The sequence below is a fragment of the Lithobates pipiens genome, unplaced genomic scaffold (genome assembly GCF_037356315.1).
Source record: "Lithobates pipiens isolate NorthernLeopardFrog02 unplaced genomic scaffold, aLitPip1_a1.2 Scaffold_22, whole genome shotgun sequence".
Lineage (NCBI taxonomy): Eukaryota > Metazoa > Chordata > Amphibia > Anura > Ranidae > Lithobates > Lithobates pipiens.
In genome coordinates, this window is record NW_027507784.1 from 24507556 (window position 1) to 24529534 (window position 21979).

Consider the following 21979-nt stretch of genomic DNA (forward strand, 5'->3'; position numbering starts at 1 on the left):
TGCAGCCTCGGAGAGGACAGGGAGGGAGGCGTGATGAGCGGCAACAGATTACATAAAGGAGAATCTCCTGTTTACTTGGCGGCCTCTTTAACACAAAGTCCCGCCTCCTATGATAGACAGAACAGTTGTCCAATGCCAGCCCAGGAGACGGGACTTCCTATTACAGAGTAAACAGGAGATTCTCCTGTATGTAATCTAACTGCACTTTTCCCATCCCTTCCGAGGCAGCACTGATTAAATACGGTGTGTATATGTATATATATATCTCCAAATCACCGGGGGGCGTATTAAACCGGAACATGGGCCACAATTGGCCCACGGGCCCGACTTTGGACATGCCTGATGTAATATAAGTCTTCAATCATTGTAGGAAAACTCCCAATTTAATATGGGCAATAGACCTCCCAACAAAACATCACCAGGTCAACTTGAAGGTACCAAGACAATTGGCCTTGTTGTAAACGGTTTATTAGCTGGTGCTTACCGGGTGAAATGATGGTGTTTAGTGAATGCCCGCTTTGCTTCAACCCGGCATGTTTCTTTACGAATTGGAACCTTCGACAAAATCCTTTGCTGCCATCATGCATCTTGTTGACCAATCAGAATCCCTTCTCTATTCACAGACATGGATGACGACTTCAGAGAGCACCTCACAACATACATCTCCGATCTTGCGGCTGAAATCTGGTGCTGCCAGAAAACCACTTTCAGTGGAGAGAAGATCACCTGTGGTGATGTGGGGAAAGAGCTGAAGGTCAGTCCATTACAGAAATCATATGATGAAATTTATACCACGTTTATAGCAAACCAGTGCATGGGGAAAAATGCAATAATCCATAGTGATCAATCAATGGAATCTGGTTGCTAGGCAGAACATGCCGCTTCTACTGCAGCTCATGTGTGCCTGCTGGATAAAGGGGAAAATGGTGGGGGGGGGTGGGGATGCAATAATCCATAGCGATAGGGAAAAATAGCATTGGATGGGGGAAAAGGGAATGTAATGATCCATTGCGATAGGGAAAAATAGGGGGGGGTGGCAATAACCCAAAAGGAAAATGCAATAATCCATAGCGGTAGGGAAAAATAGCATGGGATTGAGGGGGGGGGGGGGGGGGATGAAATAATCCATAGCAATAGTGAAAAATGGGGGGGTGGCAATAATCCAAAAGTCAAATGCAATAATCCATAGGGAAAAAATAGCATGGGATGGGGGGTAAAATAATCCATAGCAATAAGGAAAAATGGGTGGGGAATGGCAATAATCCAAAAGGCAAATGCAATAATCCATAGCGATAGGGAAAAATGCAATAATTCATAGTGATCAATCAATAGAATCTGGTTGCTAGGCAGAACTTACCACTTCTATTGCAGCCATCTCATGCGGGGGGGGGGGGGATTTGGGGGGTGCAATAATCCATAGCGTTAGGGAAAATATAGCATGGGATTGGGGGGGGGGGTGCAATAATCCATAGTGATAGGGAAAAATGGGGGGGGGGGAGGGGAATGCAATAGTCCATAGCGATGGGGAATAATACAATAATCCATAGTGATCAATCAATGGAATCTGGTTGTTAGGTAGGACTTGCCGCTTCTATTGCAGCTCATGTGGGGGGGGGGGGGGGGGAATGCAATAATCCATAGTGATAGGGTAAAATGGGGGGGGGGAATGCAATAATCCATAGCGTTAGGGAAAAATAGCATGGGGAATAATGCAATAATCCATAGTGATCAATCGATGGAATCTGGTTGCTTGGCAGAAATTACGGCTTCTACAGCAGGTCATGTGTGCCTGCTGGATAAAGGGTAAAAATGAGGGGGGGGGGTGCAATAATCCATAGCAATGGGGAAAATGCAGTAATCCATAGCAATAGGGAAAATTGGGGGGGAGAATGCAATAATCCAAAAGGAAAATTAATGCAATAATCCATAGCAATGGGGGAGATTGCAATAATCCATGGCATCTGGTTGCTAGGCAGAATTTGCCACGTCTATTGAAACTCAAAAGGGGGGGGGGGGGTTTGTTGGATGCAATAATTCATAGCAATAGGGAAAAATGCAATAATCCATAGTGATGGGGAAAAATGGGGGGGGGGGGCGGGGGAATTCAATAATCCATGGCATCTGGTTGCTAGGCAGAACTTGCCGTGTCTATTGTAGCTCGTGTGTGCCTGCAGGATAAAGTCTTCTGAATTCTTTAGCTTCGTTAGTTTGCTAAATCTGATCACCATGAAATACGTCAAGGCAGATGTTGGCTGTCCAAGAGCAGAATGATGGGTAGGAAAGTCTGTAAACCCCCAACCCACCCCCCCGCCGTTCTATTTTCATACTCCAATCCCATAGTACCATAAAGTCACTGCTTTGCACACTGGTCAGTTGTTTTTTTTATTTTTTTTCTTAGTTTTTGCTTAAAAAAAAAAGGTGGAAGAAAAAGCCATGACCATTAAATCTTATGGAACGCGTCGCACTGGTCAGTTGCGTTTTTCAAAGCCCTACAAGCTGCATTTTTGGTGTATGTTTGGTGCGGTAAAAAAAAAAAACACCAAACCCCCCCTTTAATTAAATAAATGAAAAATGCATCTAAAATGCACCCGTGGTTGCGTTTTTGGTGCATTTTTTTTTTATGTCCTTTTTTCACGGGTGCAAAACGAACCAGAAACGCAACAAAAAATTTGATCAAAACATGGCGAAAACGCATATGCATTTTTTACCACATTTTGGCAACAGCGCAGTGTGAAAGCAGCCTTGGACATGTACATTATCTGTTCTGATTTACGTTTATTTAAGTGTCTTTCTGTTTTTTTTTTTTTGTTTTTTTTTTTTTGTTTTTTTTACTAAGCCCACCCAGAAGGAATACTCGAGCTCTTGCTGGGCCGAGGCTTTAAATTCAGACAATGACGCAATGTTTTATGTTATAGGAGTTTGTCATCCGGTTACAAAGAAAACGGTACAGATTTTCTACCACTCTGCAGGTAATTATTACAATATATTAGAAGTGTGTGTATATAATAGACACCTTTATATGGTCTCTATGTAAAATATTATATCATAAAAAAAAAAAAAAACAACAAACTTGTAAAAAAAATAAAACCTTTTTAGATGAGTTTCCTATAATAGATTCCGATTTTACAAAAGCTGCCCCTGAACTCACCCAATGTTATCTTATGTGTATCATGTACACAGGTTCCTTTAATGTCGTTTTTAGGCAGTTGAGTTTAGAGGCCTTTTTTTTTTTTTTTTTTTTTTTTTTTTTTTTTAGAAAGTAAAAAAAAAATGAGTTTAGAGGCATTTCAAGCGCCAAGCGCTTGTAAACGCGGTAACTCGCGTTTAGCCGCGTTTTCGTTTTACATGCATTTTTCATTTTTGGCTATTTTGAAAAAAATTTAAATAATTAATTAAGTTTTTTTTCAAACACTTTTAAACGCAAATGCAGCAAAACTGACTTTTTTAACCACTTGCCTACTGGGCACTTAAACCCCCCCCTATCCTTTCAGCTTCCAGCGCAGATGCACTTTGAATGACAATTGCACGGTCATACAACACTGTACCCAAATTAAATTTTTATCATTTTTTTCCCCCAAATAGAGCTTTATTTTGGTGGTATTTGGTCACCTGTGCAATTTTTTTATTTTATTTTTTTTAAAAATGTAAAGACCGAATTAAAAAAAAAAAAAAGTTTTTATTTTTATTTTGTTATAAAATTTTAAAATGGGTAATTTTTGTCCGTCATTGATGCATGCTGATGAGGCGGCACTGATGGGCACCGATAGGTGGCAGTGATGGGCACTGATCGGTTACACGGATGGGCAGCACTTCTAGGTGCCACTGATTGGCACCACTGGTGGGCATTGATAGGTGCCACTTGTGGGCACTGTTAGAAGGCATAAATGACTTTTCCTTTTCAGGACTGATGTCCCTTTTAAGATGAGCTGGTGATCGGCTTTTTTTTTTTTTTTTGTCCTTCGCTGTCAGCGTGAGGAGAAAAAAAAACAATCACAGAGATTTTGTTTTGATCCTGTGATCAGCTGTCATTGGCTGACAGCTGATCACATGGTAAGGGGCCGAGACTGGCCCCTTAATCGGATCGGTAATCACCCGAGTCTCATTGACTCGGGTGATCACAGCACGCCCTGTAGGGTGCATGCACAAGGGAGGCCGTCATATGACGGCCTCCCGGGAATTCAGGTCCGCGCTGTGGCCGTCATTCAGCCATAGCGTGGATGTCAAGTGGTTAAACATGGGCTACTATCTGTCAAGTTAAATCATTTAGGAGAGGTTGTAAAAACCTCTCCTGAACGATTTAACTTGACCGATCGTAACCCACGTTTAAAACATCAGTTTTCCCACGTTTACATGCTGCGTTTGCGTTTAAAAGCGTTTTAAAAAAAAATATATATACATTTTTTTTTTTTTCAAACTAGCCAAAAATGAAAAACGTCTGTAAACGAAAACGAGGCTAAACGCGAGTTACTGCGCTTAGAAACGCTTGAAATGCCTCTAAACTCAGAGTCTGAACTCATTTTTTTGCTTTCCAAAAAAAAAGGCCTTTAACCACCTCGCGCCTGCCCTATAGCCGAATGACGGCCGTAGAGCAGGCGCTTTCGTCCGGGTGGTCGTCCCTGGACGTCCTAATGTTTACTTCCGCAATGCGCGCCGCCGCATGTTTTGATTAAAAAAAAAAAAGTAAAAAAAAAAGTGCCATCCTCCCCCAGCAGTGCCATCCGCCCCCAGTGCTACCTGCCCCCAGTGCCACCTGTTGTCAGTGGCATTTGTCCCCAGTGCCATCTGTCATCAGTGCCACGTGTCATCAGTGCCACATAGGGCCATCTGTCATCAGTGCCACGTATCAGTGCCATCTGTCATCAGTGCCATCTGTCATCAGTGCCACGTATCAGTGCCCTCTGTCATCAGTGCCACGTATCAGTGCCATCTGTCATCAGTGCCATGTATCAGTGCCATTTGTCATCAGTGCCACCTGTCAGTGGCATGTGCCATCTGTTGTCAGTGTCACGTGTCATCAATGCCACTTATCAGTGCCATCTGTCATCAGTGTCACGCATCATCGGTGCCATGTATTAGTGCCATCTGTCATCGGTGGCACGTATTAGTGCCACGTATTAGTGCCATCTGTCATCGATGCCACGTATTAGTGCCAAATGTCTTCAGTGCCACGTATTAGTGCCATGTGTCATCAGTGCCACGTAAAAGTGCCACGTGTCATCAGTGCCACATATTAGTGCCATCTGTCATCAGTGCCACGTATAAGTGTCATCATTGCCACGTATCAGTGCCATCTGTCATCAGTGTCACGTGTCATTGTCCTGGTGCTTCACAAGTGTAATAAATAGTCAACAAGTTAGATGTGTAATTTATGTTCCTAGAACGCATGATGGCGCTCCCTGCATGTTGGGCCTCTCTATGTGGCCAGGCTGTGAAAAAGTCCCACACATGTGGTATTGTAATACTCAGGAGAAGTAGCAGAATTTTTTTGGGGGGTGTCATTTGTGGTATACACATGCCACGTGAGAGAAATAACCTATTACAATGACAATTTTGTGGAGAAAAAAAAAATATGAAAAATGTTAATTTTGCAAAGAATTGTGGGAAAAAAATGACAACATCAAAAAGCTCACCATGCCTCTTACTAAATACCTTGGAATGTCTACTTTCCAAAAAGGGGTCATTTGGGGGGTATTTGTACTTTCCTGACTTGTTCAGGTCACAAGAAGTGAGATAGGCCACCAGTGCATCAGGTGTGATCAATTTTGTGCGATCCGCACCACAGCTTGTAGACTCTCTAACTTTCACAAAGACCAAATAATATCCACTAATTTGGGTTATTTTTACCAAAGATATGTCACAGAATAAATTGTGGCCAAAATTTATGAAGAAAAATTAATAATTTGCATAATTCTGTCACAGAAACAAAGAAATATGCGTTTTTTAAAAAACAAAATCGGTCTTTTTTCATTTATAGCGCAAAAAATAAAAACCCCAGAGGTGATCAAATACCACCAAAAGAAAGCTCTATTTGTGGGAAAAAACGGACAAAAAAACGACATTAAAACGAACCTGTGTACACATAAGATAACATTGGATGAGTTCAGGGGCAGCTGAAAAAAGCGTCCAACTGCCTCTGAACGTAAGGCTCCAGATTCCGACAAGCCCCCTGCCCGCAGGCTCCCACAACCACTGCCCATGGTTGTCAAGAAGAGTCCCTTGTCCCCATCAACATATGGGCAAGGTGCTTTGGGGTGGGGGGCACAGAATTAAAGCTGAAATTCTGCACTTCAAATTCATTTGGATTGTTTTTCGTTTTAATTTTATTGTGGTGGCATACATATCTGTGTCCGTGTCCAAATGATATATGGACCTAACTGTATATACCGCCTACAGGTGGGAAGTGTTAATCATCCAAAAAATAATATATATCTTTTTTCTTTGCATCTGATTGGGTAGTCTTTGCAAACTGAGATTTAATTTTGTCTTCCTTCATTTACTGAGGTAAGTGTCCATTTCTCTCACCAGGTGTTTTTTTCATATGAAAACTCCAAAAACATGAAAGCCATTGAAAAAAAATTTAAGAAATTCTTGGAGCAGCAGGTAACAAAACAGAACAGTCATTACCTGAAATTCATATATATATATATATATATATATATATATATATATATATATATATATATATATATATATATATATATATATATATATATATATATATATATATATTTTGTTTATGAATTTTCAATATTTGTCAATAGAATATTAGTGTGACAAATACTGTCTCTCGGACCTTGCACAGAGATGTTCCTGCTCTGTGACATCAATCTAAGCACTAGCATCCTGAAAGTGATCATAACCACCACTTGTTTTGATGTAAACACGCAAAGTTCACAGCATCTGCTGTTGTGATTAAAGCGGTTCTTCACCCTAAAGGGGAAGTTCCGCTAATCTGATCCCTCCCCCCCTCCGGTGCCACAATCGGCACCTTTCAGGGGGGAGGGGGGTGCAGTTACCTGGATAATCCAGGTAACTGCACCCACTTCCGGCCAGACCGCTGCAGACCCCCGCAGACGCCCCGCCCCCCCCCCCCCCCGTTGTTTTCTGGGAAACACACAGTTCCCAGAGACACAGCGGGGGACCATAAGAGATGCGCAGCGCGACTCGCGCATGTGCAGTAGGGAACCACTGTGTGTACTGTGTATAGTAAACACAGGCAGGGAGGAAGTGATGTCATTCTCCTCGGGGCGGTCTTTTTGACTAGACTACGAGGAGAACACTGAAAGTAAGTGCACCAACACTACACTGACATGTAGGCACACAAACCCCCCTGGTTTTTATAGCGCTAGGTACCCCGATATACTACCCAATAATGGTTTTAACCCCCTGATTGCCCCTAGTTAACCCTTTCATCAGCGATCACGGTATAAGTGTCACTGGTGACACTGGTTAGCCAGTTAGTTATTTAGGTTCCCCGTCAGGTTTTTATATAGTGCCAGGGACCCCCATATACTACCTAATAAAAATTTGAACCCCCTGATTGCCCTTAGTTAACCCTTTCACTAGTGATCACCGTATAAGTGTTACGGGTGACTCTGGTTAGTTTGCTTTTTATAGCATCGGGGCACCCACCATTTATTACCCAATAAAGGTTTAACCCCCTGATCACCCGGCGGGTGATATCAATTAGGTTTTAGGGTCAGGGTCTGCGTCGCCCCTGGCAGCACTAGGTTAGTGCCAGTACCGCTATCACCCACGCGCAAAGCATAAACCTCCCGTAGTGGTATAGAATCTGAACAGATCAATATCTGATCTGATCAGATCTATACTAGCGTCCCCAGCAGTTTAGGGTTCCAAAAAAACGCATTGTTAGCAGGATCAGCCCAGATACCTGCTAGCACCTGCGTTTTGCCCCTCCGCCCAGCCCACCCAAGTGCAGTATCGATCGATCACTGTCACTTAAAAAACACTAAACACATAACTGCAGCGATCGCAGAGTCAAGCCTGATCCCTGCGATCGCTAACAGTTTTTTTGGTAGCGTTTTATATTTAAATCCGGAAGGCAGTGCTTGGTTTTCGGGGTCCCGTACGTGGCTAGGCTCCCAAAAAGTCCCCCACATGTGGTATCCCCGTACTCTGGAGAAGCAGCAGAATTTATTTTGGGCTGTAATTTTACTTATTCCCATAGCATGTGTGAGCAATATATCATTTAGTGACAACTTTGTGCAAAAAAAATTTTTTTTTAATATTCCTGCAACTTATGGCAAAATATAAAATATTTCATGGACTCAACATGCCTCTCAGTAAATAGCTTGGGGTGTCTACTTTCCAAAATGGGGTCATTTGGGGGGGGGGGGTTGTGCTATTTTGGCATTTTATGGCCTTCAAAACTGTGATAGGTAGTGAGGAGTGAAATCAAAAATTTGCACCCTTAGAAATCCTGAAGGCAGTGATTGGCTTTCGGGGTGCCGTACGCGGCTAGACTCCCAAAAAGTCCCACATATGTGGTATCCCCGTACTCAGGAGAACCAGCAGAATATATTTTGGGGTGCAATTCCACATATAACTATGGCATGTGTGAGCAATATATCATTTAGTGACAACTTTTTGTAAACTTCTTTTTTTTTTTTTTTTGTGTCATTATTCAATCACTTGGGACAAAAAAAAAATATTCGATGGGCTCAACATGCCCCTCAGCAATTTCCTTGGGGTGTCTACTTTCCAAAATGGGGTAATTTGGGGGGGGGGGGTTTGTACTGCCCTGCCATTTTAGCACCTCAAGAAATGAGATAGGCAGTCGTAAATTAAAAGCTGTGTAAATTCCAGAAAATGTACTCTAGTTTGTAGACGCTATAACTTTTGCGCAAACCAATAAATATACGCTTATTGACATTTTTTTTACTAAAGGCCTGTGGCTGAATAAATTTTGCCCTAAATGTATGACTAAAATTGAGTTTATTCGATTTTTCTTATAACAAAAAGTAGAAAATATATATTTTTTTCTCAATTTTCGGTCTTTTTCCATTTTTGCGTGGGGGTTCCCCTAAATTCAATTACCAGGCCCTTCAGGTCTGATATGGATATTAAGGGGAACCTGTGTCAAATTTGAAAAAAAAATTGAAGTGGGGGTCCCCCTAAAAATCCATACCAGACCCTTTATCCTTTATCCGACCATGCAACCTGGCAGGCCGCAGGAAAAGAGGGGGGGACGAGAGAGTGCCCCCCCTCCTGAACCATACCAGACCACATGCCCTCAACATTTGGAGGATGCTTTGGGGGTCTGCGACCCCTCAAAGCACCATGTCCCCATGTTGATGTGGAGAAGGGCCTCATCCCCACAACCCTGGCCGGTGGTTGTGGGGGTCTGCGGGCGGGGGGCTTATCAGAATCTGGAAGCCCCCTTTAACCAGGGGACCCCCAGATCCTGGCCCCCCTGTTTGAAATGGTAAGGGGGTACAAAAGTACCCCTACCATTTCACAAAGAAAGTGTAAAAATGGTTAAATAAGACAAACACACTTTTGAAAAATTCCTTTATTAAAAATAAAAAAAATAAAAAAAGATTCCAGCGGTGCTAATCCACTCTTGCTATCCAGCGATGGATGATCATCTCTCTGGGGTCCAGCGATATCTGATCCAGCGACGGGGGATCTCTCAGTCCAGTGCTGTCCATACATCCGTCTTCTGTCTCCACTGCGGAGACACTGCGGGGATCCCAGCGCTGACGTTTCTTAAATTAGGAGGGCGGGGCCACCCGTCACCTGACCCCGCCCCCTTTGATGCTGATGAGGGAAGCCATGGGCTTCCCCAGTGACGTATGGGTGACCCCACCCCCTCTGTAACGCAGGTGCGTTACATCATAGGGGGGCGGGGTCACCCATACGTTTATTAAAATCACTGCTCCTGAAAAAACGTCAGTTTTTAAAACTTTTTTTTGAATTGATCCGGGTCCCCAAACACTTTTTAGGACAGTAACTTGCATATTAGCCTTTAAAATTAGCACTTTAGATTTCTCCCATAGACTTGTATAGGGTGTTCCGGCTTTTCGAATTTGCCGCGAACAGCCCAAATTGTTCACTGTTCGCTGAACAGGTGAACAGGCAAAGTTCGAGATGAACATGAGTTCGACTCAAACTTGAAGCTCATCCCTAGTTGTGATTATGACTTCTAAAAAAAAAAAAATCTATTGCTCGCTGCCCCTCTCAGATAGGAATGTAACAGTTGGAGAATTCAGAAATGTTTGCTGAATGTTTTTTTAACCACTTAGCGACCGCCCACCGTAGATTAACTATGGCAGGGCGGCCACTCTTCACCAGTGATCTGACAGTTCCAGGTCTGGGGAGCGCGCGTGCCGCAGCCAGCGACCCACTCCTGATGTGATTAGACTCAGCAGGAGCCAATCAGTGGGTCCGATGACTGTTCAGGAGAAAGGCAGACCAGACCAGTCCTCAGGAAGGATGTACTGGAAATGGAGCGAGTACAAAGAAGGACAACAAAGCTAATAAAGGGTCTGGAGGATATTAGTTATGAGGAAAGGTTGCGAGCACTGAACTTATTCTCTCTGGAGAAGAGACGCTTGAGAGGGGATATGATTTCATTATACAAATACCGTACTGGTGACCCCACAATAGGGATAAAACTTTTTCGCAGAAGGGAGTTTAACAAGACTCGTGGCCACTCATTAAAATTAGAAGAAAAGAGGTTTAACCTTAAACTACGTAGAGGGTTCTTTACTGTAAGAGCGGCAAGGATGTGGAATTCCCTTCCACAGGCGGTGGTCTCAGCGGGGGGCATCAATAGTTTCAAAAACGATTAGATAAGCACCTGAAGAAACGCAACATACAGGGATATACAATGTAATACTGACATATAATCGCACACATAGGTTGGACTTGATGGACTTGTGTCTTTTTTCAACCTCACCTACTATGTAACTATGACCCTCTGGGGTTAAGCGTTACATAAGGCTTGCGTAAAGTCTAAATCATTTTTTTTTTTTTTAGGGAGGTCTTACAGGCAAACCGCCTTCAAAAGGCCTTTGATCTCTGTAATGAGGTTCATCCCCATTCCTAAACTTTTTAAAACATTTTACTTAACTTTGCAACTTTCTTTTCTAAACAAAAACATTGATTGTGAGGAAAGGTTGTTAGGCTATTGCTTTGTGGTGACAATGACAGTCAATGAAAATGTACAACATTTCTAGAACCGCTCTACTCTGCAATTGTTGGACATGCCTATTCCCTGCCCACCCCACTCCCCTACCTGCAAACAGGCTGAGTGTCATTTTGCACATGACGCGCCCAGTTGTCCATCTATGATAATCCCAAAATAAATTCCTTTGATCAGACATTTTAAGCAGAATCATGGGGAGGACAATTCTAAGTTGGGTGAGAATCATGATGAAAATGAGTTGTATGTGGAGTAATGTGACACCCCTTTGTGAGGTAGGTCCATGGGAGACCAAGGGACCCTCTCGGCTACCAATGACCTATTGGTGTATTGTGAGCAGTTTAAATATAAGGCTACAGTGCATCTGGAAAGTATTCACGGCGCTTCACTTTTTTCCACATTTGGTTATGTTACAGCCTTATTCCAAAATAGATGAACTTAATTGTTTCCTCAAAATTCTACAACCAATACTCCATAAGGGCCGGTTCACACTGCGGGCGATGCGAGGCGACTCCGACTTGCCTCGCCGCGACCTGCCGCGACCTCAGCGGCAACTTGCAGATGACTTCTGTATAGAAGTCAATGCAAGTCGCCCCGAGGTCGCCCAAAAGTAGTACAGGAACCTTTTTTCTGAGTCGGAGCGACTCGAGTCGCTCCTCTCAGAACGGTTCCATTGTACAGAACGGGGGCGACTTGCGAGAGCGAGGCGAGGCGAGTCGTGTCGCCTCGCATCGCCCGCTGTGTGAACCGGCTCTAATGGCAACGTGAAAGGAGTTTGTTTGAAATCTTTGCAAATTTATTAAAAATAAAAATAAATCCCATGTACATAAGTATTCACAGCCTTTGCCATGACGCTCAGAATTGAGCTTGAGCAGAATTCAAGTGCCTCCTGTTTCCACCGATCATCCTTGAGATGTTTCTACAACTTGATTGGAGTCCACCTGTGGTAAATTCATTTGATTGGACATGATTTGGAAAGGCACACACCTGTCTATATAAAAGGTCCCACAGCTAACAGTGCATGTCGGAGCACAAACCAAGCTGTGAAGTCCAAGGAATTGTCTGTAGACCTCCGAGAAACTGAGCAATCGGGGGGGAGAAGGGCCATAGTCAGAGAGGTGACCAAGAACCCGATGGTCACTCTGGCAGAGCTGCAACATTTCTCTCTAGAGAGAGGAGAACCTTCCAGAAGAGCAACCATCTCCACAGCACTCCACCAATCAGGCCTGTAGTGTAGAGTGGCCAAACAGAAGCCACTCCTCAGTATAAGGCACATAACAGCCTGCCCGGAGTTTGCCAAAAGGCACCTGAAGAACTCTCCGGCCATGAGAAACAAAATTCTCTTTTCTCATGAAACAAAGATTGGACTCTTTGGCCTGAATGACAAGCGTAATGTGTGGCGGAAACCTGTAGCTGCTCATCACCAGGCCAATGCCATCCCTACAGTGAAGCATGGTGGTGGCAGCATCATGGTGTGGGGATGTTTTTCAGGAAGTGGGAGACTAGTCAGGATCGAGGAAAAGATGAATGCAGCAATGTACAGAGACATCCTTGATGGAAACCTACTTGATGAAGCGCTCTAGACCCTTAGACTGGGGCGAAGGTTCATCTTCCAACAGGACAACGACCCCAAGCACACAGCCAAGATAACAAAGGAGTGGCTACAGGACAACTCTGTGAATGGCCTTGCATGACCCAGCCAGAGCCCAGACTTAAACCCGATTGAACATCTCTGGAGAGATCTGGAAATGGCTGTGCACCGACACTCCCCATCCAACCTGATGGAGCTTGAGAGGTCCTGCAAGAAGAATGAGAGAAACTGCCCAAAAAATAGGTGTGCCGAGCTTGTAGCATCATACTCAAAAAGACTTGAGGCTGTAATTGGTGCCAAAGGAGCTTCACCAAAGTATTGAGCAAAGGCTGTGAATACCTATGTACAGTAAATGTGATTTTTTTTATTTTATTTTTTTTAAATACATTTTCAAAGATGTCATACTAACTTCTTTCATGTTGTCATCATGGGGTATTGTTTGTAGAATTTTGAGAAAAATAATGAATTTATTCCATTTTGGAATAAGGCTGTAACATAAAATGTAGAAAAAGGGAAGTGCTGTAAATAATTTCTGGATGCGCTGTAAGTAACCATTAAACCTCTCCTCTCGATATGGTTATGCATTTCACTGTTGGCTGCCTGGAGATATTTTTATTGCCATCTAATATAATGGGAACATTCATTAGCCACTGACGTAGCCTTCCTATGTGAAGCATATTGTGTTTTCCAATGTACCGCATGCATCCTTTGGTGTCAGAGCTGCACGATTAATCGCAGAGAATCGTTATGGCGAGTCTCCACCCGCCACGATCGCAACTCTGGATTTAGGCGATTCTGACCCATCAAGCAATTTGTTGCTCACATTAAAAGCGCGCACCGATCAATGGTGTCCCCAGGATGTTTCCCTGTTGCGGAGGGGAGTGGAAGGCGTCAGAGCCAGCGTGAAACGTCTGACATTGACAAAGAAGAATGTGATTGGTCGGTAAGTATGTAAGAGTGACAGCCCCGCCCCCCCCCCCCCCCCGGTGTTGGTAGGTAGGGGACGTTGCCTCTTCCTGCGTGCGTCTGAGCATGTGATGTCAGCGGAAAACATGGCGGAGAGCAGGAGCGGGCCGTACAGCCCCCTCGAAACCGGAGCCCTGACCGGAACCGCCCGGATCCCCCGGATGGGGGTCTCTCTGCTCGGGGTGCGCTGCCTGCTGTGCCAGGTGTGTCCCTCTGGGCCACAACACACTGGGTGGTGACAGAGGATGGCAAGATCCAGCAGCAGGTGGAGGGGGATGGGGGACAAATGACAGAGGAAGAAACAGAGAGGGGGGACACCTGAGAGAGGGAGAGAGCAAGGGGGACACCTAACATAGAGGGGGGGATCCTGGGATTGGGGGCACCCCACAGGGGGAGGGAGATCACTAGAGAGAGAGCGGAAAAAAGGGGGACACTTGAGATAAGTAGGGGCACCTGAAAGGAGGATAGGGGGATACTTGAGAGGGAAAAGGGGGGGGGTCACCGGAGAGGAGAGGCTCTCAATTAATCACTCTCTCGCCTAAAATATGTCGCGAGAATTGTGATCTTTTTATTCTAAGTAAAAAAAATTGCGATTCTCATTTTGGCCAGAATCGTGCAGCTCTAGTGTCAGTTTATTTATTTTAATTTGCATAAAAAATTTTTTGAAAACATTTGAATAGAACATAAACCTAAATGACTCTATGAGCCCAAAATAGTTACATATGTTATTTCTGTTCTGCTGAAATCTTCTTGTCCAAACATCAAGCCTATTCTCAGATGGGGTAACGATGTTTCGCTGTACATATCCTAGGAGAAGGAAAGAAGAACTCCAGAACATAGACGACCAACAAAAAAAAAAAAAAAATGTGGGGGGGGGGGGGGAAATGGAGAAGATGGAAGGAATGAGCTTTATTAGTCCTGGCCTATAGAGGAACAACTTTCTCCATCAATCTCATCAGAACTTATTGTGGAGATAGATGAAAATCAAGCTCTGGACTGCAGCACTCTTCAGAAGACCACTTTCTTTCATTAGAAAATCACATCACCGCTCAACAACCACAGCGAACAAAGGAAAAATTGCTGACGTTGGCACTACAGCTCGTGCGAAACGTCAGCAATTTTTCCTTGTTTGCTGTGTTTGTTGAGCTGTGATGTGATTTTCTAATAAAAGAAAGTGGTCTTCTGAAGAGTGCTGCAGTCCAGAGCTTGTTTTTTTCGTCTGTTGCTAGTGGTAATAGCCAGCACCTGTGGCTTCCGAGCCGAAGAGACAGTTTACAGCCTGCATGTGTGCTCCTGGAGCGGTGAGATCCCTTCTCCTTCATAGTAAAAGTGGAAATACATGGGTGAGAGGCCACGGATATAATGCTAATAAACCACGTTTAGCAAGTGGCTCCAAATCTTCCAATCTCCTTTGGTTGTGACCCTCAGTAGCAGGTAAAAATTAAGTGGATCCCCTTACTCTCTGGCACTAAAAAAAGAAGGGGGGGGTGTAGGGAAAAAGGGGGAGGGGAGGAAGAGGATAAGGACGTAATGAAGAGAGGGGGTGGGGGAATCACCAACCACTCTCTCCAGGCTTCCAGTGGCCAGAACACTAAAATGCGTCACGCCAGTAGCGTGAGCCCGATTTAAGGTCGGGGGTACTTGCTCCAGTTGAGAATCAGTTTGAATTATTTATAAGGTCTTGGTATAGTTGGGAGCTTTTAAAGGCTGCCCAAACTTCCCATATAGCAGTGAATTTGGAAATATTATCCAAGGCAGTATAGATCAGTTCCTTCATCTCAGCGGCACGATTGATTTGAATAAACCATTCAGTCATGGAAAGCGGGGATGAAGACCGCCAGTGGACTGGTATACACATCCTAGCAGCGTTAATCAAATGCATAGCAACCAGTGGTGGCTGGTTCTCAAAATTTTTTGGGGGGAGCAAACGAACTGAAAAACCCATCAAATGCAGCCACTGTGCCCATCAAACGCAGCCGCTGTGCCCATCAAACGCAGCCGCTGTGCCCATCAAACGCAGCCACTGTGCCCATCAAACGCAACCACTGTGCCCATCAAACGCAGCCACTGTGCCCATCAAACGCAGCCACTGTGCCCATCAAACGCAACCACTGTGCCCATCAAACGCAACCACTGTGCCCATCAAATGCAGCCACTGTGCCCATCAAATGCAGCCACTGTGCCCATCAAACGCAGCCACTGTGCCCATCAAACGCAACCACTGTGACCATAAACTGCTGCCAGTGTGCCCATCAATTGCCGCTACTGTGCCCCATCAAATGCTGCCAGTGTGCCCATCAATTGCTGTTACTATGACCCATCAAATGTTGCCAGTGTGCATCACTTACCTGTCTAGCAGTGGTTCAGCGGCGGTGTCCTGCACGCTCCTCGATGTCTTCTTCCATCCTCTCTATCAGGCGTCCAATCACAGCGCCTGACGTTTCAGCCAATCAGGTGACAGGTGACAGACCCGAGCACCTGATTGGCTGAGAGGCAGTTCAGTGTTAGCAAAGCAAATTCCTTCCCTTTTGCTAACACAACGCTGAGTGAACAGCGAACGCACAGCATTGTGCCCGCTGTTCACCTGTTTGGGCGCCTATTAGAGCCTACGGCTCTAATCAGGTGCTTCCGAAAAACACCCCCCCTCCCCCGCTGTAATTCAGGTGCCCCGGCGCCCGAAAAGGGGCCGGACACCTGAATGGGGGGGTGTCAGCGGCGACGATAGATTCATTCATGCAATGCATGAATCTATCTATCTATGGTGATAGAGCGGTGCCAGGAGAGAGGGGGCGGCGCTCCTTCGGCCTTTATGGCTGCACCGCCACTGATAGCAACCAACTTATAGTACCATTTTATTTTTTAGGTATTTTAGCTAGATGTAGGAGATACTGTGCTGGACAAAACTCCAGCAGGAGCAAGGACGCCGTTCTTGTCAAATCGTGCACTTGATGCCAGAAGGGTTGGCGTGCCGGGCAGTCCCACCAAATATGTAGAAATGTACCCAGTTCTTTGCCACAATGCCCGCATTGATCAGAAACAGAGGGGGAGAATTTATAAATCAGGTCCGGGGTTTTGGTGTCATTTTTCTAGTCTGCGCCATTTCCCAGGGACTGCCATCCTTGTTTTGGGATCCAATATGTGTCTCCTCATAGTCTGAGCTGACATGATGTGTTCACTAGGCTTTGAGTCGGATTAAGAAACATTGAATCCCTAAAGAAGTGACTGTAGCCACAAAACGCGCAAGAATTTTTTTCAACCTATTTGACTGTTGCCATTTTGTGTTTTTTATGTATAGTGGGAGTATATCGCCCACCTTTTTTATGTACAACATTTTTTTTAATGCTTTTGTAATAAAGATATGGGGGGGGGGGGGGGTTTATTTACTAAAGGAAAATTCACTTTGCACTACAAGTGCACTTTGTAGTGCAGTCGTTGTAGATCCGAGGGGGACATGCACGGGAAATAAAAAACAGAATTTTAGCTTGCACATGATTGGATGATAAAATCAGCAGAGCTTCCCCTCATTTCAGATCTACCCCTTAGATTTAGAGTAACTGCACTGTAAATAACCCCCCATGGTGTTTTAGAATATATTGTGTATGTTGGTGATATTAGACATACTAGGGCAGTGATGGTGAACTTTGGCACCCCAGATGTTTTGGAACTACATTTCCCACAACGCTCAACTACACTGCAGAGTGCATGAGCATCATGGGAAATGTAGTTCTAAAACATCTGGGGTGCCAAAGTTCACCATCACAGTACTAAGGGGGTGATCACTCAACTAGACATGTGCGATTCGTTTCGTACAAATCGAAAATTGGTACGAATTTCTGTAAATTCGTACATTCGGGGAGGATCCGAAATACGGTGCTTCCAAATGCTTCCAAATTTTGTACGAAATTTCGTTTGCGAATTTTGGATCCAAATTCCTAACGAACATTCGGAATTGTTACGAAAAGTTAACGAACCTAAAAGTTAAAAAACCCAAGGAAGTCAGTGCAGCACAGGGATGGGGGGAGCCCCTCATAATGAGCACAGCACAGGGATGGGGGGAGTCCCTCAAAATGAGTACAGCACAGGGATGGGGGGAGCCCCTCATAATGGGCACAGCACAGGGATGGTGGGAGCCCCTCATATGGGCACAGCACAGGGATGGTGGGAGCCCCTCATAATGAGCACAGCACAGGGATGGTGGGTGCCCCTCATAATGAGTACAGCACAGGGATGGGGGGAGTCCCTCATAATGGGCACAGCACAGGGATGGTGGGTGCCCCTCATAATGAGCACAGCACAGGGATGGTGGGTGCCCCTCATAATGAGCACAGCACAGGGATGGTGGGTGCCCCTCATAATGAGTACAGCACAGGGATGGGGGGAGTCCCTCATAATGGGCACATCACAGGGATGGGGGGAGTCCCTCATAATAGGCACATCACAGGCATGGTGGGAGCCCCTCATAATGAGCACAGCACAGGGATGGGGGAGCCCCTCATAATAGGCACATCACAGGGATGGTGGAAGCCCCTCATAATGAGCACAGCACAGGGATGGGGGAGTCCCTCATAATGGGCACAGCACAGGGATGGTGGGAGTCCCTCATAATGAGCACAGCACAGGGATGGGGGAGTCCCTCAAAATGAGCACAGCACAGGGATGGGGGAGTCCCTCATAATGAGTACAGCACAGGGATGGGGGGAGTCCCTCAAAATGAGTACAGCACAGGGATGGGGGGAGCGCCTCATAATGGGCACAGCACAGGGATGGTGGGAGCCCCTCATATGGGCACAGCACAGGGATGGTGGGAGCCCCTCATAATGAGCACAGCACAGGGATGGTGGGAGCCCCTCATAATGAGCACAGCACAGGGATGGTGGGAGCCCCTCATAATGAGCACAGCACAGGGATGGGGGAGTCCCTCATAATGAGCACAGCACAGGGATGGGGGAGTCCCTCATAATGAGCACAGCACAGGGATGGTGGGAGCCCCTCATAATGAGCACAGCACAGGGATGGTGGGAGCCCCTCATAATGGGCACAGCACAGGGATGGTGGGAGTCCCTCATAATGGGCACAACACAGGGATGGGGGAGTCCCTCATAATGGGCACATCACAGGGATGGTGGGAGCCCCTCATAATGAGCACAGCACAGGGATGGGGGGAGCCCCTCATAATGGGCACATCACAGGGATGGTGGAAGCCCCTCATAATGAGCACAGGGATGGGGGAGTCCCTCATAATGGGCACAGCACAGGGATGGTGGGAGTCCCTCATAATGAGCACAGCACAGGGATGGGGGAGTCCCTCAAAATGAGTACAGCACAGGGATGGGGGGAGTCCCTCAAAATGAGTACAGCACAGGGATGGGGGGAGTCCCTCAAAATGAGTACAGCACAGGGATGGGGGGAGTCCCTCAAAATGAGTACAGCACAGGGATGGGGTGAGCCCCTCATAATGGGCACAGCACAGGGATGGTGGGAGCCCCTCATATGGGCACAGCACAGGGATGGGGGAGTCCCTCATAATGAGCACAGCACAGAGATGGTGGGAGCCCCTCATAATGAGTACAGCACAGGGTTGGGGGGGGGGGCCCCTCATAATGGGCACAGCACAGGGATATGGGGGAGCCCCTCATAATGGGCACAGCACAGTGATGGGGGGAGCCCCTCATAATGGGCACAGCACAGGGATGGTGGGAGCCCCTCATAATGATAAATTCATCATAACAAACAATCGTAATTGTTAGGGAAAAGTTATTGAACCTTCCAAAATTCGTATTTCGTACGAATCCAAATTGAATTTCGGACACGAATTACGAATTAATTTTAATACGGAACGAAACAAAACAAATTTATTGACGGTGCACATGTCTACGCTAAACACCCATGATTCCCTATCTTTCTATTTTTTAATGTGACAAATGCGGCCTTTATTTTTACCCTAGCTCACCATGTTCCTTTTGACAAATTTTGGGCTTGATGCCATTGTCATGGCACCAAATTTTCTATTTCCGTACCAAGCTGAACAAATACAACATGTCATCGTTTCGCTGTGCTTTTTCTCCTACAGTTCCCTGCTTCTCAGTTCCAGGTCTTCGGAGTCTGGCCATCTGAAATGAGGACCAGGGTCAGCCAGAAGTTTAAAGCTCTTCTGAATCAATATGAGAAAACCTTGAACGTAGGTAACGATGAGGAGAAGGAGACGTTCATGAAAGAGATGAGATCTCTGTTGGAAGAAAAACAAGAAAGTTTCTGCACGGAATATTCAAAGCGCTTCACCAAGTACTCGATGGGTTTGCACTGTGCTGTAGGAGGTGGAGTCCTGGGCTTGGCCGGTGCGATTGCGGGCCCAGCGGGAGCTGGGATTGGGGCGGGTGTGGGAGTGGCTATTGGAGCAGGCTTCAGTGTATTTTATGCATGTGAAAAATAATAAAAACATAAACCTGAGTGCAGACCAGAGCCAATCACAGAAGACGCCCAACATCTGCTGGCCAAAAACGACGGATCCCATTCCTGGAAATGTTACAATGTGAATGTACTTTATTTCTGAACTGTTCGTTTTATTGGTTTACTCTCTAAAAACTATTACTATATGTACAGTATATTGACATTAATTATGTTACTATTTAGTTCTAGATGAAGAAAGAACAAATTGGCACCACATCCCAACATTGATTAGAAAAAATATAAAGAATTTGGGGGGACTTTATAGGTGTGAATAAATACAAAACACGTTAAAAAAAATATTTGAATATGTATTGTACATCATTAAAATGAATTTTGATAAAATTGATGGGTTTCAACTAGAGCTGCAACTAACGATTAATTTGTCTGTCGACTAATCTATCGATTATTTTTTCGATTAGTCAACGACTATCCGATTATTTTTTTTATTTATTTTTTAATGAATCTAGTGTGTTCTTTTTGTGATTAGATAATAATCCTTTGGATAACTTTACAAAAAAATGATACGTACAACTTCTAAATATAATATTTCAACTTTTATTAAATTTTTTCCAAAAAGTACTTCAATGTGGTAAAGTTTTTACAGTATAAAAAAGTGCCAAAAATAAAATGTAAACAACACTTTAGCATCAGGCACGAATAATGGTTATGCCATTGCCATTAATTCAGAGCCTGAAGCATTAAAAAAAATGCCATATAAAATGCTACAAAAGCACTGCTGCTCTACACTGCTGCTCATGCTCAACACTGTGTAGTGTGTACAAAACACATGAAAGACATAATATACCAAAATAAAGTGCCCAAAAATAAAAAGGTAATGCTTTAGGGCATGAGGCATGAAAATTCCATATAAATTCTGCCTAACACTTTGCAAAAGATGCATTCTGAAGGCATTGTGTGTTACCTTACTACTCAACCACACATAATGCCTTCAGAATGCATCTTTTGCAAAGTGTTAGGCAGAATTTATATGGCATTATGCCTCTTGACCTAAAGTGTTATTGTTTAACACCACAAAAATGCTGGTCAACATACAATAACACTATGTATTGTAATCATCTTTGATTGAATTAAATACATAGTGTTATTGTAGAGAGTGCTGATTGAGCAGTATTTATGTGTCGTGTTACTTTAATTCTAATGCAAAACATACCTGAGGAGGTAACATAGTTTTCAAGAAGGAGGCGGAGCCATATCCACAAAAGCACTGCTGCTCGAGTCTGAACTGCTGCTCAACACTGTGTTTGCAAAAAAAACACAAGTGGCAAAAAATACAAGGTAACGCTTTAGGGCATGAGGCATGAAAATGCCATATAAATTCTGCCTAACACTTTGCAAAAGATGCATTCAGAAGGCATTGTGCAACAATGTGTGGTACTAACTAACCTTACTACTCAACCACACATAATGCCTTCAGATCAGAATGACATATTTTGCAAAGTGTTAGGCAGAATTTATATGGCATTATGCCTCTTGACCAAAAGTGTTGTTGTTTATCACCACAAAAATGCTGGTCAACATACAATAACACTATGTAATTTTAATCATTGATGATTGAATACATAGTGTTATTGTAGAGTCAGAGTGCTGATTGAGCAGCATTTTTGTGGTGTGTTACTTTAATTGTAATGTAAAACATACCTGAGGAGGTAACATAGTTTTCAAGAAGGAGCCATATCCAACAAAAGCACTGCTGCTCTGAGTCTTAAGTCTGAACTGCTGCTCAACACTGTGCAAAAACACAAGTTCCCAAAAATAAAACGTAACGCTTTAGGGCATGAGGCATGAAA

At 44.5% G+C, this 21979-nt stretch overlaps 1 protein-coding gene across 1 annotated transcript; it reads left to right on the forward strand.

Annotated features, from left to right (window-relative positions):
* The first annotated feature begins 301 nt into the window (after nucleotides 1–301).
* LOC143923423 (uncharacterized) lies at nucleotides 302–20747 on the forward strand. The gene is made up of 4 exons (XM_077447082.1): nucleotides 302–754; nucleotides 2916–2969; nucleotides 6526–6600; nucleotides 19795–20747. The coding sequence occupies exons 1-4, from the start codon at nucleotides 626–628 to the stop codon at nucleotides 20152–20154; spliced, it is 618 nt and encodes a 205-aa protein (XP_077303208.1). The 5' UTR covers nucleotides 302–625; the 3' UTR covers nucleotides 20155–20747.
* Nucleotides 20748–21979: the final 1232 nt, after the last annotated feature.